A 23347-nucleotide genomic window follows, 5' to 3' on the forward strand; every position below is an offset into this window, starting at 1 on the left:
TACATTCTCTCAGACTGACACAGGGGGTTGATGTGTGTCCTGCCTTTTCCTGAATGAGTCAGGGCTGGGCTAAATAGACCTGGGATGCATCTTTAGTAGGTGGAGGAGATTTCCTTGCAACTGAATAGGCCTGGTCTGCCTTACACAATGCTGTCTCCAACTCCTGCTGGGATGCTGCACCACGGAGGACAGAACTGGTTTTTGCTGAGCACAGACACTCTCTGCCTACAGAGAACAAAGGATTTTGTACTATAAATAGTTGGGCCCAGACCCCTGAACTTTAGACTACTTTTGTAACTCAAGAGGAACCTCTGCCAAGGAGAAGAGCTGAGAAAACCCGGAGGCAAAATACAGCCCCTTTAATATGTACTGTCTGGGGTTGGCCTGCAGTAGCTGTTTCTGCCAAGGAGAGGAACTGTGTGTGTATATCCTGCTTGCAAAGTGTCCACAAGGGCTTGAAGCGGAGCTTGTCCCTGTTCAAGAGGTCTCAGGAACAGCAAAGACCTCACCATCCTTCTGGGCACAATCTCTGGAACCGCTGGTTTCAGTCGCTGCGGAGGGAAGGAGCAGCCGACTCTGTGACGGAGTCCGCCGCAGGTTTCCGTGTCAAAAAAGGCAATGCAGAAGGCCCTGCCGCACTTCGTATTACATCCTTGGTCTCAACGAGCCGTTGCTTGCACCGTGTCGTTTGGGCACTGCATTCCGCACCGCCTCGCCTCACCCTGCCAGGACATCACTGACACTGTCGCTGCACGACCCGAACATCAACCAGCTCTGTCGCCTGCACCGCAACTTGCCAGCACTGCATCAAGCACGCCTCTCCCCACACTGTAAGTCTTGGCGTCACCGATGCCGTCTGGACAATCGTCACCAAGCCACTGCATCGTGAGGGCACCACACCTTTCCCCACTTCCATTTTTGCACCGCAGCTGCGATGGTTGCCCTGACCGACTCGCACCAACGTGTCGACCGCAATGAGAAAGGTACTGTTCACAAGTGTGTCAAAGCTTTAGCTGGCCAGTACCGACGCAGTTGGTTGGAACTGTTAGACTCTGTTGTTTTCAGCAACGTGGTAGCACCTGACTCAGAAGAACTGTGGTTTGTGGATATTTCTACAATTTTAAGGTTTTCTTGCAAACTCCACATTTTTCAGAACTGAATCATGGATTTTTGTTGTTTTTAGTCTTGTTTGGTTTAGATAAAGAATTGCTTATTTTTCTAAACTTGCATGGTGTCCATTTGTAATGTTTTCACTTTATTACTGTATGAATGTACAAATGCTTTACACACTACCTCTGAGATTAACCTGTCTGCTCGTGCCAAGCTACCAAGGGGGTTAGCAAAGTTATTTTCCCCTGACTAGGAAGAAGGGTCCCTACTTGGACAAAGGTACAAACTATTGCCAAGTAGAGATCCCCATTTCTAACAAGGACATATCTGCATGAGCAGATATACCCCTGCCATATCCATGTTGACATTTGGATATTGTAAGTGAACAGGGAAGCCATAAAGAGTACCGGACTAGACACTCATTATTACAAGTTCCCCAGCTCCATGATGCCTTCCCTGTATTATGGGATGTTTGGTACCAAACATCGCGTCTTAATAAACCTGCACTGATTTTAGTGTCAGATTTATTAACAATTGCTCACAGAGGACCCCTTAGAGGTGTCCCCTGAAACCTCCAAACCCTTAGTGTGGTTACCGATTGGTATAAGCCAGCCTGTCACCACTAGACAGAGTTCTGACCTCATGTGGTGAGTGCCTGCACGCTCAGAGGTCGAGATCATTGTCTGCTCTGGGCGGAGGTGTTCACACCTTCCTCCCAGGTCTGGAAGAGCCATCTGTGGTGGGAAGCTACAAATGTCTTTCTGCCTTTGAAATGTGACCCCAGCCTCTCCTGACAGAAGAAGTAGGCCCCTTCTCCTGTCCTTACCCCTTTTGGCCGGAAAATAGGTGGTAAAATTTAGAAAGAATAGGAGTTGTGCCCCCCCCCCTCTGCCAACTCCACACCTCACATGCTGGAAGTGAGGTGAAGCACATTTTTCAGTGCCCACTATCTTGAAGGTCGTGGGACTACTCCAATCAGGGCTAGAGCTATGCCGCCCTTCCACAGGAGGTGTGCATAATAGAGGGTGTAGACCCCCCATTGGCCACTACCTGGTACTCCTTTGTAAACACCCCTAAATTTAGTATGTAAACTGGCACCCCACACCTGAACAGTAGATTCCATGGACACAAGAAGAAGACGAGCGCAGAAACACCGTCGGACTTAGAACTGCACTCTTCGTGGTCGACTTTGGGTGCAAACTTCTGCCTGGCACCACAGAACTCTACAATCACCATCTTCCAGCTCGTCTCATTGCTATGCCACCTCCACAAGCCCCAGAGGGTCGTCAGCACTTCAATTGCCAAATACCTCCCTCGAGATAGAGGTATTATCTCCTTGCAGCAGCAGGTACCAAAAACAACCAATCCAGTCCAACGTCATCCAGCTCCCCAGCCCGACCAGTCTCTGAGTACCAGCCAACAGTACACCTGATCTGGAGGGTCAGCTCAGCCTCTGCACCAAGTCTTTAGGCCCCAGGACCCACCGAAGTTGAAAGACACAAATACCTGGGGTACTTGACCCCCGCTACAAAAACCTACAAAGTAGGGTCCAGCAGATTTCAACTTCACAGCGAGCCAGTACTCAACGAGGGACATCAGGACTCCTGTGAACCAGTAGCCCAGCATCTCCAGAATTGTCACTCCTAGGTGCCAGCCCCTGACCGTGAGGTTCATCTTTGTGCGCCTTTGCCCAGCTGCACATCTTCACTGCACCTAGCCCACCCGACCGGAGCATCTTCACACCAGCTGTGCTGCAGAGGCCCCAGAGCCCTTGCAACCTTTACTCTCCCTTGAGAGCCTTCGGACTTACCTGCATGTCCCCCTTTACTTTGCTTTTATAGGTGTCCCTCTTACTCCGTAGCGCCAGCTACAAAGTCCCTTTGTTCCTTGTTTCCCAAGAAATCCGAGAAGCTCCTGAGAACTTAGCCTTGGAACTATGTCCTGAACCTTCCGATTTCCAAATATTCGTCTTTTTACTTTCCATAGGAATTGTATTGTGCGTAATTGATCACAACTGTAGATATTTCTTTTACTGTGATTTTCTCGTGTTGTGAAAAGTATTTACCTTGTACCCGAAGTTCTTGGTCTAAATATTTATATAAAAATAAGAACTATTTTTCTAATTTGGTCTCAACTTCATTCATTGAGTGTGCGTATAATTTATTGCCTCTGTAAGTAAAAATAAATGCTTAGCACTACCCCCTGATAAACCTAACTGCTCACCCACACTACCACAATATAGAGCATCAGTATTATCTATTTTTGCCTCTGTAAACCAATAAGGATGTCCATGACTTCTCTGCAGTGTACCCCATTGTGGTGCACTGTATCGAGAGGTGGGTTTCCCCAGGACACATCCACTCTTGCAGATAATCCCACACATGGGTATAGTGCACCCTGCCTTATGGCTGTATGGCCTCAAGGAGGAGTGACTTACCAATCCTACATGTAGTGCTGGATGGGCATGGTACACAGAGATGTGTGCCATGTTTAATATTCGGTTATCTCTGCACCAAGACACACAGGCGGCAATGGCAGTTTGCGTGAGTTTGGTGAGGGGTTTCTTAGGGTGGCACAATTCGTGCTGCAGCCCTTAGGGACCCTCTTTAGGTCCAATTCCCTAAGTACCAGGGGTGCCACTTACTAGGGACTTAAAGAGATCATAACGGATTTTGCCAATTGTGGAAAAATCACAGAGTTTAAGGAAATAACACTGTTATTGGGGACCTAGTTAACAGAAACCCAGCACACTTTCAGTCAAAATTGCACCAAATACCAGGCAAAAAGTGGGGGTAACCATGCCAAAAGGGGCACTTTCCTACACCCTCCATCAAGGAAAGGCTAGTTCAAGTGTTCATGGACAACATTACTGCCATGTGGTACTGCAACAAAAGGGGCAGAGTGGGGCCCTGGACATTCTGTCAAAAGGCACTGCGACTCTGAACCTGGCTGGAACAGCATTGCATTTCCCTGTTGGTTCATCACCTGGCAGGTTCCCTGAACGCCTAAGCACTCAAACTCACCTGTAGATGCCTCACAGATCATGAGTGGCACCTCCTTCCAAGGGTGGCACAAGGTCTGTTTCAACAGTAGGGAGTGCCTTGGTTAGATCTGTTTCCCTACGCCAAGAATGTGGAATGTCAGAAGTTCTGTGCTTTGGATTTTCCAAGGCGGCTTTCCCTTGGAGACGCTTTGTGTCTAGAGTGGGGCTCTGGCCTCCTCTATATCTTTCCACCCATACCACTACTAACTAGAGTTCTCAAAAAGATCAAGAATGACCAGGCCATAGAATGTTTACAGGTGGGAGATTTGTGAACCACCGAGCGTTGGAGAGGGCATCAAAGGGGGGAATTGACATTACACTATGAACATTGTCAACCAACTGTTGAGACGTGTGCACCACAAAGAACCATATAATGTATAATTTATAATGACCCCTTAATTATCAATGCCTTATCCATGTAATGTGCCCTTTTTTCTTTACTAATAAAAAAAGAATTATAAAAAAAATAAAAAGGAATGACCAGGCCCAAGTAATCCTTGTCTCTCTGGACTGGGCTCGTAGAGTGTGGTATCCTGAGCTGTTGAGCATGGTCATCGATCCTCCGATCAGGCTGTCCCTTTGGGAGAAACTACTGTTGCAGTAGCAGGAGAGGGTTCTCCACCCAAGCCTGTCAATTCTCAGCCTTCATTCATGGAGATTGAGCGGCAATAGTTGCAGCTTTCGATCTTCCACCCAAAATTTGTAATGTTATCTTGGCAGCTTGGCATCCCTCCACCAAGATGGCATATCATATGCCTGTAGTTGGAGCAAGTTTGTGGGATGTGTACTGGCAAACAGGCTTACTCTTTATCTGCCCCCTAACCCAAATTCTTTTGTTCATTCTAACCCTGGCCCAGCAGGTCGTGCATTGGGCCCATTGAAGGATTATTTATCTGCCACCTCCGTCTTCCTGTGGCCGCCATATCAGCTTTCCTGTAGGAGGCGGGCCCAGTATATAGTACCCACCTGTGGTGAGGCACTGTGCACTGAGCCCATGCAACCCTTAGTGATATTGTTTCTGTCCCTTAAAACCAGATCTCTCAAGAGATAGCTGTGAAGAGTACTTAAGGCATATTCAGGAGGGTGTAAAGCAAGTGCATTTAGCATTATAGTCACTCAGTAAGCTTTTCACACAAGAAAGAATCACACCAGCTGATTTTAAAAATACCTTGTATTTATTAGCACACACTAGACACTAACTTGGTATATCTCCCACCAGGAGATATCAACTACACACAAGAAATAGGTAAGTAGCATAGAAAAACACATAGGGCCCGTCTGGGGGGCAGAACCCTATACTAAAATAGTGGAATGTGAGGTAATTACCAAAACTGGACTAATACCCAAGGATGGGGGACCCCCTTGGAAACATGGGAGCATCCAAGGTGAGAAGTCAGGGACTCCCAGGCGCCCAGATGCAGAGTGGTTACACCAGGTCAAACTTCCATAGACCAACACAGGATAAGTCACAGTTGGATTTTTACAGTTCTAGGACCCTTCCCAAAGGACCCAGAAGAAACCTCTTGAATCAAGGAAGGTTGAAGAGCCTGTGGATACCCCAAGAACCAGGATACCTACACCAGGAATCCTAGGTGCAAAAGAATGATGTGGTGTCAGAACCACTGTAGACGCCAGTGGAGGTTCATGGAAGATCAGCAGCTACAGAGTCTTGTGGACCTGGCCGGTGAAACCTGAACGTGGAATCCAGATGAGAAAAACTTGAAAGTAGAGGAGATCGAGTCCAAACTAAATGGAAGTGACCAGGAGGCACAGGAGCACAATACCAGCCCTTGTTTGAGGTTCTTGCTGTAGCTCGATGAGGTGGAAGCAGCAACTTTGCAGGCCAGGTGACGATGCAGGAGGACAGGAGCCATCCGCAAACTGTCCCATGCCAGTCAACGAGTACAGGAAGATCAGTGGCTGGAAGGACCACCAACAATCCTTGGCAAACACAGAAGAAGATGCTGTGTTGCAGACCAGCAAGATCTGTAGGACTAACCCAGCAAGAGAAAGTCAGGGCTGGCCCACAAAACACAGGAAGCCACCATGAATTGATGGAGCAGCTTCGAGGACCCTCTGGCAGCAGGCACAGGGAGTCGTAGGGAAGTCTCAACAGCACACAGGAGATAAAGGACAACGATGCAGACTTTGCAGGCAGGACATCGTTCTTGGGTCTGTGCAATGCTGGAGGCTGGGGCTTCTTGGAGCTTGAAGATCTTTTGTGGAGAGTGCCAACAAGCCATGGCAACGACGAACAGACGCCTTGCTCAGGGAGGCAGTTCACATCATTTGGAGAAGGATTACAGTCACCCCAGTTGAAAAGAAGCCTGGTCAGGCCTCTGGAGAACCAACAAACCACCACCTGTGTTGCAGAGCTGGGTGATATCGGTGAGACAACAGGATCAGCAAACCGGTTGTTGTCGTAGAGGTTCCTGGGGATGCAGGGAAGAAACTCCTTCACTTCAAGGTACATTCCTTCTTGCTTGGATCCAGGCACAGTCCTTGGTGACTTGGAGGATGCACAACCATGGAGTTGCAGAACTCGAAGAAGCACAGCAGCATCAGGAATCTTCCCACTGGAGCAGTCTTGTCTTTGATCCTGGCTCAAAGAACAGCAGAGCTCCAGTGTCCACTAGCAGAAGAATCTTTGGACTGTCTTCAGACAACAGGCAGTCGGAGCTTGAAGTCGTTATTGGGACAAATCTAAGGATCCACCATCAGGGAGTCCTTGAGTAACAGTAAAAAGGGGATGAACCTCTTCTGTGGTGACCCGCCTATCAGAGGGGATCGGGAACGCCACACAGCTGTCCTAGCCAGTCAGATTCTCCCAGGGGCCAAGATTTAACATGGCAGAATCAAGTTGCTACATGGAAGAGCTCTGAGCACCTCCCTAGGGAGGAGCTGGACAGGGGGATGAACACTCTCCTGTCCTTTGAGTGGTTTGGCACCAGAGCGGGAGCCAAGGGCTCCCTAATTGCAAAACAAATGGTTTATGCAATGAGGGCACCACATGTTCACTTCAATGCAATCTGGTGGCGTTCAGAATTGCCTCCACTCTACCAAATTCTAAAGGAGAGGTGGTCACACGTCTCCTTTGCAGGAAGTCCTTTGTTCAGCTTCCCATGCACGAGTTTAGCTCATCAGCAGGCGGGCAGAACATTGTCACCAGTGCGGGTTGGTAGACAGACCCAGTGAGGCTACACAGGTAGGTTTTGAGGGGTCCTCCAAGTATCCCTCCAGTACATGGCATCATGCAACTAACACTGGAATCGGTGCAGTTGCATGTTTCTTTTCCTGAATGCTTGCAAGCTCTAGTTGGCTCTCAACAAAAATCGATCAAAGTAACAGGTTGAATAAGTAACAAAATGAGAGATGGCTTTTTAACTACACTGTTATAGGTGTGTCGTTCAGGAATACTTCTAAAAAGGTCTCACTTCTATATTGATGAGATGTTCTTCAAGTAGAGGAGGGGTTTTGAGAATTTTGCATAACGAGAAAATGTTACGTCAGCAAACATTGGCACTGTTTGAACATTTTACAAGAACTAATTACCACCAGGTGGTGCCATTTTATTTACTTTTTTGTTTTTGGGCCCCTTTGGTTGCCTATTTTAGAGAGAGCTGTTGTATGGTAAGCTAAAGTCAGAGATGTGTTTGATTGGAAATTATCAATTCCTCATCAAACGAAGGACAGGTATCTTACTAGAAAGAACAGTTCACATTTATCTTGTGCCTGGACTCACTGAAAACTCAGCCCTAGAAGATAAAGAATGTATTACCTATTGTGGCTTACAGCTATTTTTGAGCACATGCAGACTGCCTTTGTTGGGATAATTTTTGGGCCATTGTGAAATTGCACTTCTGAAAATATGTGGTATATAAGGAGGGTATTAATCTAGACTGACATGTGGGTGTAAAGGGGGCTTATGACAAATTATTACCAACAAGAATATTGTCAAAAAATATAAAAGACATAAATATTGATCTTATATACTTTGTTTTAAACTATTATACAGTATATTTGAAACATATCAACTTTAAAAATAAAATTACATGTTAAAAATATACTCATAATTTAAAAAAGATATTAACAAATAATGACACGCAAACATTAAATAAAAAATATATACTATAAAATAATGTAACCAAATAAATATTATATTTACAAAACATTATTTAAACATAAATTATAAAATTAATATTAAAAATGAATGATAATAAACACTAGATATTAAAAAATAAAAAAGTAAAACAAATGTATAACAATTTTGAAAAATACAAAAAATATTTCGCATTAAAAACAACTTTAAAAAAATCTAATTAAAAAATGTACTTAGAGAGGTAAAATTCACTACACCCACTCGAACCTGAGCAGCAGTAGGGAAAGTGTTATACTTGGGAGTGGACAGAATTGCTATCTCAGTTCCAACAAAAGCAGCAGCAAGGAACGTTTTGGACTTTACAGAAATAAGATTTACTGTTCTGACACCAACATAAGCTAAAGTAGGGAATGTGTTGGACTTTTGAGGGGTCCGATGTACTATTGTACTCCGACATAACCAAAATAGGAAAAGTGCTGGTCTTCGGAGGGGTTAGATTTACTATGTATGGTGTTATGTACAACTACATTAAAACAAACTATATAAAAGACTTAAAAATGTTCTTAACTCCTATATTCGGTCCCACAATATTTTTGACCTCACAATATTTGTGTCTCCCAATATTTTTGACACAATAGTTTGTCAAAATATCGTAAAGGGTTCATTTTGAACACCAGAATACCATCCCTCCTACCCACCATCAAGAGAGCATACCTATCAGGGACAGATAACAAGCACTCGATTATGGAACAAATATTATAAACCATTGAGCCTCCTTCAGAAACTTCAGCACCCTGTACCCATACTCATTGCTGGTACAATATATGTGAGAATCAATTGCCACGGTGCTACCTTTACTCCCAGTGAGATCCTCAGTGAACTTCAGTATATGATTCCCTACTCTCAGAAACTTAGCCAGCACAGCTCTCACTACCACCTCTAAAGCTGAACATTTACCCAGCATCCCCTTCAATCTGCCACCCTTCCGAAACCCACTCACTTCCAAAGATTGCAAGGAGCATCAGCTTTCAAGTGCCGCAACCTGAGAACTATCTACCAGCGCAATTGAGGAACCCTTCAACTGTACATTGTGGAAACTCTGCACATGTTACTGTTTTTCTGACACAATTAATAGTAAAACCATGAAGACAAGCTAGAATACTTATGGGTAGGATGATTATCAATCTCGCACTCACAAACAAAGAGGAAACAATAACTCTGCAAGGAATAACACCTTTTTTTAACCAAAAAGCAACAGCCCAGTCCTTTATCTATACATTGTCTCTTGGAAAGTTGGTCTCCCTTGCGCACCCTCTTATGTTATGTTTCGTGAATGCAAACCTAAACATTTATGCAGCCCTTCTTTTTTAATTTAATTTTGTTGGTATTTATATTTTTCCTTGAAAGCAAAAACAGTTGCATGCCTTTTGTGTTCCATTTTTTCCCCTAAATGCTTCATCTCCCTGCCCCTTCCTGCAGTGAACCTAATGTCCTCGAGGACTCCCAGGGCCTGGCTGCTGAGGGCCTCCTTACTAGGTACAGTGGCAATGCTACCTGTCTGTGAGTGTTTTGTGCTGGTGAGTGGGCGGTGGGAGGGTGTTTATGGATTCTTTCCCTGTCTGCGTCATCTGTCTATCCATCGCACCCCTTCCTCTAACCACTCGTCATTAGCTCTGAAGCCTAACAGCCGAAGCTGAGGCAAGAACCTTTTGTTTCTCTCCACATATGACATGTAGGAGAATATACAAACCCACTTTCCAACGCCAAAGAAAATCTGTTGACCATCCTGTCACAAATGCGTTTCAGGCTTCCTAGCTGCTCACTTTGCAACCTGAGTATAACCATTATGACAAGGATAGTGATGTTTTGAGCAATCTCAAGTTTCCCAATTTTGAACAATATTTCTGAAAATAAGAAACCAATTGTTGTTTTCACTAAAAAACGTTGCATATTAGATCAGAACTTTCATAGAGAAGAACGTTTACTTTTTTATTAAACCAACTCCGTAGTTTTTTTATAAACTCCTTCAGAAGCATTGACTCTTCCGTAGAATTCTGCTTTGATCTAAAAAGGGAGGGAAGAAACACCCCAGCCAAGCTATGGTCCCGCTGTGCCATGGCCTAAGCAGGAGGCAAGGCAACCATTGACAGCACATCATTATAATTGGAGAAGCATTAACTCATTTTGTGTCTGTATCAGTCAATTGTTTTTGTATTTGTGGTTACCATTGTAAATTTGCACGTCGTTGTGTCCACTTATCATGAGGTGTTGCTCTGTGTTGACTCCTGTCAGTTGTTTATAAGACAACTGGGGTATGTTGCTCATAAAAGAAAGTTAGGCATATGTTTTATTTGTCCCCCGGACATGCATGACATTTGTGAGAATCAGTGCTTTAGCCGGTATCAGTCCATGTCAGTAATTTTTATTTGCCATGTTTCACCTTTCAGTGTTTTTTATTTTTTGATTTGTAGTTGCTGCAAAAATACCTGTACATATCATGTTTAAAGGCAACCATAAGTCTATTTATTACAGTTTTGCGTGCACAGTTAATTGGTTTGATGAAAAGGGCTATTGAGAGCTATTCACCTAGAAGTGTGTATGGCAAATTTGTCAGCATCGGGAGCAATTTGGCTTTGCCTTCTTTTGGGGTATATTCACAAGTATTTGCATAGATGCTTGGAAACATTTGTGGGATACTCAGGGCCATATTTATCATTTTTTCACGCAACGTAGCAAGACACCTTGCTGCGCTGCGTGAAAGGGAGAGGGCGGGGATGCGCCATATCTATCGAGATGAGGCACATTCCTGCTCTCTCGTTTCACCGGTGCACTTTTGGCTTCCTAGTGCCAATGCAGGCTCCCTTGCATCATGGTGCAAGAGTCCGTTATTGGAGCGGGATTGTTTTTGTGCAGGAAGAGACGCCTTCCTGCACAAAAACAATCCTTTGAGGCTTTTTCCTCTTTTTACGTGTTCTGGAGAATTCAGCACATGTAGAAAAAGCAAAAAACGAGGAGAAATAAAGATATCTTTCCTTGTTACGTCTCCCGTGGGAAGGCGTAACATTGTGACGCATCCACAGGTTTATCACTCATGGTAAATCTGGGAATGTGCAGAAATCCATGGGTGAATGAAAGGGAACACCCACACTCCACCCATGGAACGCCTCCCTGGGGCAGAGTAATGCGAGGCAGCGACATCCACTGCCTTGCGTAGCTTGGTAAATCTCATTTAGGTTCTGCGTCACCCTTGTGTGGCGCACGGGCGAAGCAAAACTTTGATAAATGTGGCCCTCAGAGCGTTTCTAGCAGGCATTTGATAAGATTGTTTCTGAAATGGTGTTACTCTTGGTTATTGGAGGGTTGGTGAATTTACAGCACGGCCAACTACTCTCCAAAGGTTACCGGAAGCATGCGTTATTAACGCGAATACGCAAACACAGATAACTTATGGTTGTATCTTTAACATGTGTAGCATATAATTGTGCCGTTCATGATCAGATTTGTGTTAAGCAATATGGTGCATGGCTATTTGCCCTAAGTTATGATCAGGTTTGTGTTAAGCAATATGGTGCATGACTATTTGCCCCAAGTTATGATCAGGTTTGTATTAAGCAATATGGTGCATGACTATTTGCCCCAAGTTATGATCAGGTTAGTGTTAAGCAATATGGTGCATGACTATTTGCCCCAAGTTATGATCAGGTTTGTGTTAAGCAATATGGTGCATGACTATTTGCCCCAAGTTACTGGTGTGAAACCTTGCACGTTAAATTACATGAAATAAATGCTGGTCCATAAACTGTGAAGGATTGTGTAATCAAGCCATAACCAGTTTGCCAAACCTTGTGTAAAGGTGCCTAGTATGTTTGCTGTGCCCAGTCATGTGAAAGTATTAACAGATACAGTGTGGCAACTAAAGTGGTTTCAATAATCCTTTTAATATATTCTGGTGTACAGATTAGGCACAAACAGAAAAATACATTTTTGCAGAATCATTAATCATGAACAGATGCAACCTCAGTAATCAGAAAAAGTTGAACCTGCATCAGTAATGATCAGAAAGATCTTACGCTGTTAAATCAGTAATCCGGAAGGGGTGAGTTTGCAGATTCATTGATCAGGAAGAGGTGAGGTTGCAGGATAAATGCTCAAGCAGGATACATTTGGAGCCATTATGAATGATGACGAGACATCAGTTTTATTGGGAATAAATAAACATAATAAAAGACCCTGGAAGTTGGTAAGTGCGGTGTGAAGGACTTTATGCGACATAGAGCCCGATTCAAAGTTTGGTGGATTTAAACTCCATCAAAAACGTGACGGATGTCCGCTCCACAATATTACAACAGCATTATATATATACATTGGCACTTGTTATACGGTGGAAACACTTTTTTTCAAAATGGAAATGAGGCCCAGAGTACTGTGTTCATTCCTGGAACCAGGTGTGAATAATTCCTGATTCACAATACTTATTATTTTTTAGGTAGTTTTATTTGGCAATGTATTTTTGAACGTTTACATCTACCCTATGTGCATGCTGAAGTCAATCAGTTAAATAAATACAAATTAGTTTATTTTGGGCCAAAGACACTTCAAACTGCTTCAGATGTACATAACATACACTTCTAAACAGTCATAAAGAATACACATATTTGTGATGGGCTGGAACCTAACATCTGTTTATTGTACATGACAAAAGATAACTGTTTATATTCCCATGAAATTGCCTTCATTTTAGTAAGTGTATTCTGTTTTCTAGGCATTTAATTATACATTTGCATCACGATGTCTGTGAGACTACATTAAATACTTCGAGCAAAGGCCGGAGGATTCCGCTGTAATTGTTTGCAATAGAATATGGTCAGGTCGACACTGCTGGCTCCACGTGTTGAAGGGCATGTAATAGCCTTGATCTGCTATGCTGATAATATCGTTGTTAAAACAGAGGAACGTGCTCTTCGAAGTCATTCAGTCCTCACAAATGTCAAGAATGTTGAACTGAGAACATTTTCATTTTGCTGTGAGACAGCCTAAAGCAGGATGGCAAATCATAATTTTACAAACAGCATCTTAGCCAGACATGGTTTAATTTACTTCAGATGTAATTCAAATTCTATTTATTGACAGCTCACCTTTTTGTTGACTTCATCTCCCAGTGACGTTGAAGGCTTATGGATCTTTGGCCTTATCCTTTGAATCTAAGTAAACATTTCCATCTGATAGAGCAATCTAGCCGCAGATTCCTTAACTTTTGAATTCTCCCCAGGCGTCAGACAGGATTCAGACATTTTTCAGCAGCAGCACCCCTGTGCACCAGTAGGTGGTGTCGCGCGACTCCGTATCAACAGCAACCACGTCAGTGACATCACCAGAGTCCATATAAGATGTCCTCTGACACCCTGACATCAGCTTCTTCTTTCCACGCTTTCACACAAATCCGCAGTAGTGGTACCTATGGCTATTTATGGCCGATTTTAATGTTTTTTTTGTTAAGGGAAACAGTGTGGGCCTCATTTATGAGGCTGTGCGTCACTTTTACGCCCCCGGTAGGTAGATGTGTCACTTTGTAAACTCCTGCGCCACTTTATACCTGCGCCAGGTATAATGTATGCAAGGGGGCGTTTGGACGCAGGAAAGGGTCATGGAAGTGACGCAGTGAAATCTATAAGATTTCACTTCGCCATTTCTTGGCCACTGATGCGTCAAAATCTTACGCCTGCTTCATGGCAGGTGTAAGACTGACACAGGCACTAACAGCATGGGACTTGCCCATGTGAAAGTACACATTGCTGGAGTTGAGTCACTTTTGTGACGTATCTGTAACTCCTTGCGACATGATGCGTAATATTATAAATATGACCCATCCATCATGATGCAAGGAGTGCGCACTGAGAAGTGACGCATCGCTGCTTTCACGCAGCGATGCGTCATTTTCATAAGTGAGGCCCTGTGTCTTTTTTATGCCCTCTGGTTTTAAGGCTTGCAGGATATGTGGTCGACAGGTGCTGGCCATAGACCCTCACACCATCTGTATATGGTGCCTGGGAGAGCACCATGATTCGGCGTTGTGTGTCTCCTGTCAACTGCTTCAGCCTAAGGCTTTAAGGAGCATATGGATGAAGCTGTTGATGGCATGAATGTCACAGCCCTGTAAGGCGTTCCGTAGGCCTCAGTTGCCTTTGCTCTCCAGGGACTGTCAGCGAGGTGCTCTGGGGGACATTCCCGTGGCATTCCTTTGCTGTCTGCCTCTCGCAGTAAGTCAGTCAAGACGCAAACGGTCCAAGTCGCGTCGGACCCGTACTTCATATGTGGAGTCGGGAAATGAGTCTGATAGAGCACGGAGGTCACCCGACTATAATTTTACCATACTCACCTGGGCCCATAAATCAATAACTCAATAATTTTGTCAGGTAACCTTCGCTCTACTACCAGTCTATTTTACCTACTAGGTCCTATACCATTGACTTACCAATCCTTGTCTTTGGTACCTCTAACCCATTGGATCAGGGAGTTAATTTGAAGATAGATAGATATACAATAACATTTGCACTCATTTAATAACCACAGACTCAGGAAGGTTTACAACTCTTTATCTAAATTTCTTAAATGGTCATGATCCAGAGATTAAACACCACAAGACTCTCAATAATGAAAATCAGAACCAGAATGTAACTATGCAAAAGATGTATTAAACTGATTTCGATCATTTAGCAATAAGGGAAGGTAAGAAAAAGGGAACATGCTATATAATCAAACGATTTGAGCAGTTATTTAAAGGGAGGGTAAAAAAAAAAAGGGAACACGCTAAGTAATCAAAACAATTTAGCAATTTTTCAAAGGGAAGGTGAGAAAAGGGAACATGCTAATCAAAACTATTTGAGTATTTATTCAAAGGGAGGGTAAGAAAAAAGAAACATGCTATTCAAGAACTTTCTAGAAGATTTTAACCCTAGGGTGGGTAAGAAAAGGGAGCATATATATATATATTCAAAACGTTCACGTATAGGGAGGGTAAAAAGAAGGAACAAGATATACGATGACAAATCCACACAGATTTTATATTTACCTAGAATGGTGTGAAGACCAACCCTGGCCACAGGTCAGTTGAAAAGATAGGAGAACCCCAAAAGTTGCAGTTGCCAGTAAGTAAGTAATAAGTTTATTGTGAAGTTAATTAAAACCATTACAATGATTGACCCACAATTATAAACAATAAAACCTCAATTTTCTTTATGAAAAAAGCTGATAGCCATAGTTATACAGTTGCCAGTAGGTCAGCAGGTGCAGATTAGAATCAGAACGGGGAAAAAACATATTTGGATCAAGACAGGACCACCAAAGGTTAAGACCGTCACCCGCAGTTCAGTTGCAACGCCTGCGCTACTCCCTTTCTGCAGCTAACAGCCAGAACCCCGATTGGGTTATCGATTTCACCGACAAAGTGCTTCGCCAGCACCTCAGCTTCCCGGACCCCGATTGGGCCAGCGAATCTTCTGACAGAGTGCTTCGCAGCCCTCTGTTCTTGGTCACCTATTGAGTGCGTTGGGTCAGTGACAGGTTAGCTATTTGGACAAGTCGGACAAATTAACTAGCTAAGCCTACCCTAGTTATACTATTTTCCAGGTCAGTGTACCACCCCCCAATGTTGCAAGTGTAAGAATCCCCAATTTTGATTGGACAATGAATGAGGAGAGGTCATCACACCACAACAAATTTTGATACCTCAGTGTTGAATATTAATTTTAACGTTCCCGCCCATCAATATTTTTCACATGACATTTTTTATTCCACCTAACAATGGAGAATTTGTCATTAAATACATTGTAGTACATCGGGCACAGTTTAGCTTCCTCTGGCAGGGTTAAGGGTCAGCTTCCCATGCGTATCTTGGCGTTGACTGTCTTTGGCTCCCATTCAATGACAAATATTTTCAGCTTCTCTCTGGAGCTTGTCATGGGCAGAGGACTTTCAAGATGAAGTAATAACGTCTCCCAGGCCCAAATGTATAATTTCATAAAATATTAGAAAGAAACAGTTTTAGAACACAGAATAAATGAATACACTGTATACCATGTATCTCTACTCTATACCCATTATTTTATTTTTAACTATAGCGCTAGGATTAGGCAGAACAAACAGCTTAGCAAAAGCAGCAGTGCAAGCTTCTCGCAACATAAGTTGGCAGCTGTTTCCTCCTGCATCAATTTTCTTATTTACAGATATTTTACATTTGGCACAATGTTGGGCTAGTTGGTCAGCATATCGATTACCAGCTGTCACTTTGTCATTTCCAGATTGGTGAGCAGCACACCTGACCACAGCTACTTCTTTTGGCAGTTGGATTGCTTCAAGTAAATCTTTTACATATTGACCATTTTAAATTTGAGTACCTGAAGAAGTCAGAAACTCCCTTTGCATCCAAAGTTGGCCAAAGTCATGCACAACCCCGTAACCATACTGGCTATCAGTAAAAATGGTTACTCTCCAATTTTTCCAAAATTTGCAAGCTTTTGTCAATGCCACCAATTCGGCTACTTGTGCAGACTTGACTCCAGGTAAGTGGGATGCTTCAACTGGACCCCACAAGGTACATACTGCATAGGCAGCACTTAGAACTCCTTCCTCATGTCTCATACATGAGCCATCTACAAATAGCTCATATTCAGAATCAGTTAATGGCTCTTCTCTTATGTCTGGACGTGGTTTAGTACTGTACTCTGTTAAGTCAATACAATCATGCTCGACTTCTCTTTTTACTTCTGCAAAGTGTGAATCAGGTAACAGTGTTGCTGGGTTCACAATATTAGACCTAGCAATGGTTACATTTCCTGCACCTATAAGTATTCGCTCATACCTAGTCAGCCGACTGGGAGTTAAATGCTGAGTTTTCGTTCTTGTCAGTAGTATCACAACTGCATGTGGAACATACACAGTTACACGATGTCCCATAATGATGGACTCACTTTGCTCAAGACTCATGCAAGTTGCAGCCACTGCTTTTAGACATCCTGGCAATGCACATGCCACTGGATCCAGTGTGGAAGAAATATATGCCACAGGACGTCTCATTAAACCATGGACTTGGGTCAAAACTGAAAGTGCACAATTGTCTTGTGTATCACAGAAAAGTGCAAATTCTTTCGAATAATCAGGCATCGCTAATGCTGGAGCTGTAAACAGACATTCTCGTAATTTCAAAAATGAAGTCCTACTTTCATCATCCCATTCTACTGGGTCTTTTGCTCTTTTCTTTGTCATTTGTATTAATGGTTTTGCTAGAACTGCAAACCCCACAATCCACTGTTTGCAGTATCCAACAACTCCAAGAAACTTTCGGATTTCTTTTTGAGTTTGAAGTAGATTCATGTTTTTAATTATTCTGATTCTTTCTGAAGTAACTCTCCTAACACCTCTCTCTATCTGGTGCCCTAAATATTTCACTGATGTGGTGCAAAACTGCAGTTTTTCAGGTGACACCGTATGCCCTCCTTCACCTAGGTGATTTAGTAAAGCAATGGTATCAACACCACAGTCCTTTCGAGATTTAGATGCCACCAGTAGGTCATCTATATACTGAACCAGCACTGAGTGTCCAGGTAACACCAAGGACTCAAGGCACTTTTTCAAAATCTGATTAAAGATGGAGGGACTCTCTGTGTACCCCTGAGGGACACAGTTCCAGACATAAACATGTCTAATTCAAAAGAAAAAATGAATTTGCTATCTGGATGTAATGGAATTGAAAAGAACGCATGACAAAGGTCGATTACAGTGAACCATCCAGCCTCCCACGGTATCGGATACAGAATCACCGCAGGGTTGGGCACAACTGGACAGCATGGGACAACAATTTTATAAATTTTTCGGAGGTCTTTTATGACCCTGTATTTACCGTTCGGTTTCATAATGCCAATTATGGGCGAATTACATGGACTGCTCATTATTTCTTGTAAAATGCTAGTTTCAACCAAGCACTTTATTTCTGCTGCAACTCCTGCTTTTATTTCTGGGCTCATTTTGTACTGTCGGGTATTTGAGTAAACTGCACCTTCCTTTACTGTCACTTTTATCGTGTCTACATTTGCCATTAATCCTACATCTTTTCCTGTGAAGTCCCACACAACAGGATTCACAGTATGCTGTAATTCACTCGGTAGGTCTTCTAAAGTCAGCTTTTTATTTTCAGTCTCTTGTTTAGCCAGCATTAATTTATATATGCCATCTTCATCTGGTGTTTGAATTTCTACACCACTTGGCGAGCAAGAGATTGTGCAATTCATTTTACACAACAAATCCCTACCTAACAGATTTACTGGGCTAGAATCGCATACGACAAATCTGTGCATTTCTTTGAAATTACCTATTTTAACTTCCATCGGTTTCTGTAACTGGGGTACTAATTTGTTTATTAGAAACGCCCACTACTTGGATCGCTTCTCCCGAGAGGGGTAGGTTTGGAACGTTTGCTGTTCTCACAGTAGAACGGGTAGCACCAGTGTCCAATAAAAAGGTGACATCATTTCCTTCAACCTTTCCTTCAATGTATGGACCTGACTGATCTACCGGCAAGAATGCGCCAAGTACGCACTCCTCGTCCTCCCCTCTCAGGCACCGTCAGTATAAGTCTTCATTGAGAAACGTAACACTTAGAAAAAACACAGCGACATCACAATTTCTTTTATCGCTTCCCTCCCAATTAACTGTTTCTGGACTATAGCTTGCTTTTTTTCCCAGGATCTGGCACAGGTGCACGGGGCAACTGGGCTTGTTTTACCTGCTGCTTCTGTTTCCGTGGCACCTAATTCTGCGTCTGCGGATTTAAATCGTTAGTGGAGACATTACCATTTTGTACTTCCTTACACTCATTTCTCCAATGCCCCAAGTTACCGCACCCGTGACCGGGAAACGTCTTCTTTGCTTCTTCCCTAATAAACTTTCCTCTAGGCCTAACCCCATTTCCCTCACCTTGCGTCTGGGTATTGTTTGCTTGGCTTTACTGTTGTTCCTGTTGCTCTGCTAACTTTACTTGTGCCCACATTACCTTTTCCTTTAACTCTTATCGTTTATGGTTAAGCTTGTCCTCACAATGTTTTGCATATTTAAGGATTTTGTCAATTAGTTTAGCCTGCCAACAGATTTTGTGGTCTTTAATCCATTGAGAGATTTCTGGCCTTAATCCGGACACAAATCGATAGATGAAATGCGTCATATCCTTCATATCAATGTTGTCTAAACTGCTATACTGTTTAAAACTTGTAACAGTTGTTCATAATATGCATGCACAGATTCACTTTTATTCTGAGTTGTTCTATGTATCCTAGTCCAATCAGTTTCCTTTGCAGGCACCTTTCCTTTGAGGTATAGTATTACCTGGTTATATTTTTTCATCACCTCATCGGAAGGTGCCCCTGTCTTTGGGTCTCTAGGGTACTCATCACTAGGCCAGTCGACAGCAATTTTACATTCTGTCCACAAATCCACTGGCACAACAATGTCAATTAGCCCATCTAAATCTTTCAAAAGGATTTTTGAAACTTCACAAACCTTTCAACTTGTCTGTACCATTCTACAGGTTTTTCACGAAGTTTTGGGAAATCATTTGTAAATGACAAAATATCCTGTCGGGACCATGGGACATGTACATAACCTCCACCTGGCACTTCTCTCATGGGACACAACCTTTCCACTTTTTTCTGCTTCTTTTAACATATATTCAGATGCTGTTTGTTTTGTTTGGGCCTCTTCTTTTTTTCTTCGCCCATCTAGTTCTCCACTTCTCTATGTCACCCCAGTTCTGTAATAATGCCAATAGCTCTCTAATCTGTACTTTTCTTCCTGATACATTCATGTTTTCCAAATCCTTGTCAGAAAATTCTGCTCGATATGGTTTCTGTAATTTTCCAATATCAATTCCCATATTAGCAGCCATAATCATTAATTTTTCATGATACACCCTTGTATTTCTACAAAAATAAATTGTAAATTGATACTTGTATAGCGCACTACTCACCCGCATGGGTCTCAAGGCGCTTGTACGAATACCGCTTTGGAACCCATCCTGGCTTTCCCTGTGAGGCGTCCACTCCTGGGCACCCCCAAGGTGGAGGCCAAGCATCCTTAGCATTGTGGGGGCCGTTGTGGAGATTAAGCAAGTTATTGCCCAGAGTTGCAGAGTGGGACTCAATGATTGGACTAGGCACCGAGGTGAGAATTATCAGGTCCGTGGAATTTTTGAGCCCAAGACCCACCGAGGCGGGGAATTGAACCCTGGTCCCGTGCTAGACCCCTGCATCAGGGACTGCCGCTCTAACCATTGAGCCACATTTCTCCACATACAATAATTCATCTTCATTGAGTGTATTTAACCTGTCCAATTCCACATTTCCAGCCATCAACTCTTCTAATTCAACCCTTAGTTTGTATAAATATAATACTTTTCTTTGTGACTTTAGTTTTTCTATGTCTCTGGACCATCTCTCTATTTCTTCTGGGGTTACTACCGTGGCACTTCTTGTACCTGAAGATGTCTCCATTTGTACTTCTCTCGAATTCTTAGGAGTGGTTTTCCTAATCGTACTACTTTCTGGTTCTCTTATTGGTAAATCCATTAAGGAGATTACTGATTCACATTCACTTGCTTGATCATCCACAATTAACGTTTCTTTTTGTGGCTGGACTACAGGTGTAGTCAAAACAGGGGGCTTGGGACTAATCTGCTTATCTCCGTACAAAGGAACAACTGGGCCAATGGTCACTGGAATTGTCAGGGCTTGTATTTGACTGGGAGATTTTCTGAATTAACTCACTTCTTTGTTTATTTAATGCTTCTCTTTCTCTATCTTGTAATACCTTTTCTATTGAAGTCTCATGTCCCACTTGCAGAATCAGAGGTGGCTTCAGAAACTGAGTATTTGGATTTACTGTGCTTGGTTCCTCATTATAAGGTGGTAGATTTTTCATTAATAAATCCTTCAAATAATCATCATCTGACTCACCACTAGTCATTAAATGTTTTGTTTTCTCAGTCCTTTTACTTCCAGTAGGTTCTCCTAAAGTTAATACAGGATATAGTCCCTCCACTATCATGTTTTGTCGCCATTGTTTCATTTGTTTATCTCTAGGTTCTTGTGGAAACTCAGGGTAAAATTACTCAAACCTTTGTCACTTTTGGGTCTGTCCCGCTCAAAAGCCTCAATTTACCATTCTTCTAGTGCCACATATTGCGTTAGTCTAGGTCTGGGATTTAGGTCATTCATTTGTGTCCTTAAATTAAATAAAACTCATCCATTGAAAGTGCCATATTGGGGAAATGCCAAAACTCCGTCATCTTTAGTGTATTCCACCCAATTCTCTAACCATACGCAAGTGTGGTAGCCCCTGTCAAACATCATGTATGATGCGGGCGTATTCAGTGGTGGAATAATAATTCCTTCTCTAGTTTTAAGTGGTTTATCCTTTTTTAAAGAAATTCTTAACTCTTTTAACAAACGATATTTTTCTTTAACCTCCATACATAGTATAAGGTCTGCGTCTTATCATCTGTTCTTTAGCAAAAAGTATTTCCTATCAGGTTTGTTTGTCAAGTTGACCTATATGCCACATATATTTTCACCAGATTTTGAAATTTGCCAGTTACACTCAATTGTTTACCTAAAGTGCTTCCAATACCAGTGCGTTTCTTATTTTTCTTTAACCAATGAACAATGTTGTTTCAAATAACAATAGCCAATGATTGCACGACTTTTCTCGAGAGACGAGTTCCCACACTCCTGGGCTCACCACTCCTTTACAATTACTACTGCAGCTACACACCCGCTGTCTCAACCAATTCCAGCGCGGCTCTGAGTGACGTCAGTGGAGCAACGTCACCGACTCCCTCCTTTGCAAGGTAATACGAAAACCTTTTACTTTTTCTCTTAAAAGTGCAGATTTTATTATTCAACAACGTGAAAATATTCGCCACTGTACCTGAGTGACTAATTCAAAGGAAAGATAAATTTCACTCACAACGAGTAAATGTCTTCCGCTTATTCTCATATACTATGAGTAGATCCCTTCCGTCTACTCTTCACACAGGCATTAAAAAACCTGCTACTCCTTCAGACTTATCCACTCTGGGATATACTAAGGCCAAAGTTTCACCAGCGAACGCCTTTGTTATCAATCAAGCTCAGAAGAACCTGCTACTCCTTCCGTGTGACCCTTTCTAGGTGATATCACACAAGAAGTTTTGCCAGCAAACTCTTTACTATAATTTATTCACACATTTATACAGAAAACCCTAAATAGTGCTTCCAGTTTTACTTAACCATACACTAATTTCCTCCAGGAAAGTAACCTCACTGCAGTGTGGCTTTCATTTACCACCCGCTATTCCGCCCCCGGGGATTCCAGACAAAACATATAACAGGTATGAACAATTTTGGTTAATACATAAAATCAATACAGCATCAACAGAACCAATGAAATTTCAATAATATTTAAATAATATCACATTTGATCGATCAATAGTAAAATCATAACCAACTAACTGCCTATCTTTAACTAAACCCTAACCATCATACTGCTACCAAAAGAATATACTGATAGAGCGCGCAGGTCACCCGACTACATTTTTTTACCATACTCACCTGGGCCCATAAATCAATAACTCAATAATTGTGTCAGGTAACCTTCGCTCTACTTCCAGTCTATTTTACCTACTAGGTCCTAAATCATTGACTTACCAATCCTTGTCTTTGGTACCTGTAACCCATTGGGTCAGGGAGTTAGTTTGAAGATAGAAAGATATACAATAACATTTGCACTCATTTAATAACCACAGACTCTGGAAGATTTAAAACTCATGATCTAAATTTGTAAAATGGCAATGATCCAGAGATTAAACACCACAAGACTCTCAATAATGAAAATCAGAACCAGAATGTAACAATGCAAAAGATGTATTAAACTGATTTCGATCATTTAGCAATAAGGGAAGATAAGAAAAAGGGAACATGCTATATAATCAAACGATTTGTGCAGTTATTTAAAGGGAGGGTTAAAAAAAAGGGAACACGCTAAGTAATCAAAACAATTTAGCAATTTTTCAG

At 42.5% G+C, this 23347-nt stretch overlaps 1 protein-coding gene across 1 annotated transcript in view; it reads left to right on the top strand.

Moving 5' to 3' along the window:
• Window positions 1-23347, top strand: part of UNC80 (unc-80 subunit of NALCN channel complex) — a 2521865-nt gene that overhangs the window by 2318008 nt on the left and 180510 nt on the right. The window contains exon 60 of the mRNA XM_086955549.1: window positions 9732-9788. Coding sequence (XP_086811675.1) covers window positions 9732-9788 — 57 coding nt within the window. The remainder of the gene's footprint in view (window positions 1-9731; window positions 9789-23347) is intronic.

Source organism: Lissotriton vulgaris, chromosome 2_1, assembly GCF_964263255.1.
Source record: "Lissotriton vulgaris chromosome 2_1, aLisVul1.2, whole genome shotgun sequence".
In the NCBI taxonomy this organism is placed as follows: domain Eukaryota; kingdom Metazoa; phylum Chordata; class Amphibia; order Caudata; family Salamandridae; genus Lissotriton; species Lissotriton vulgaris.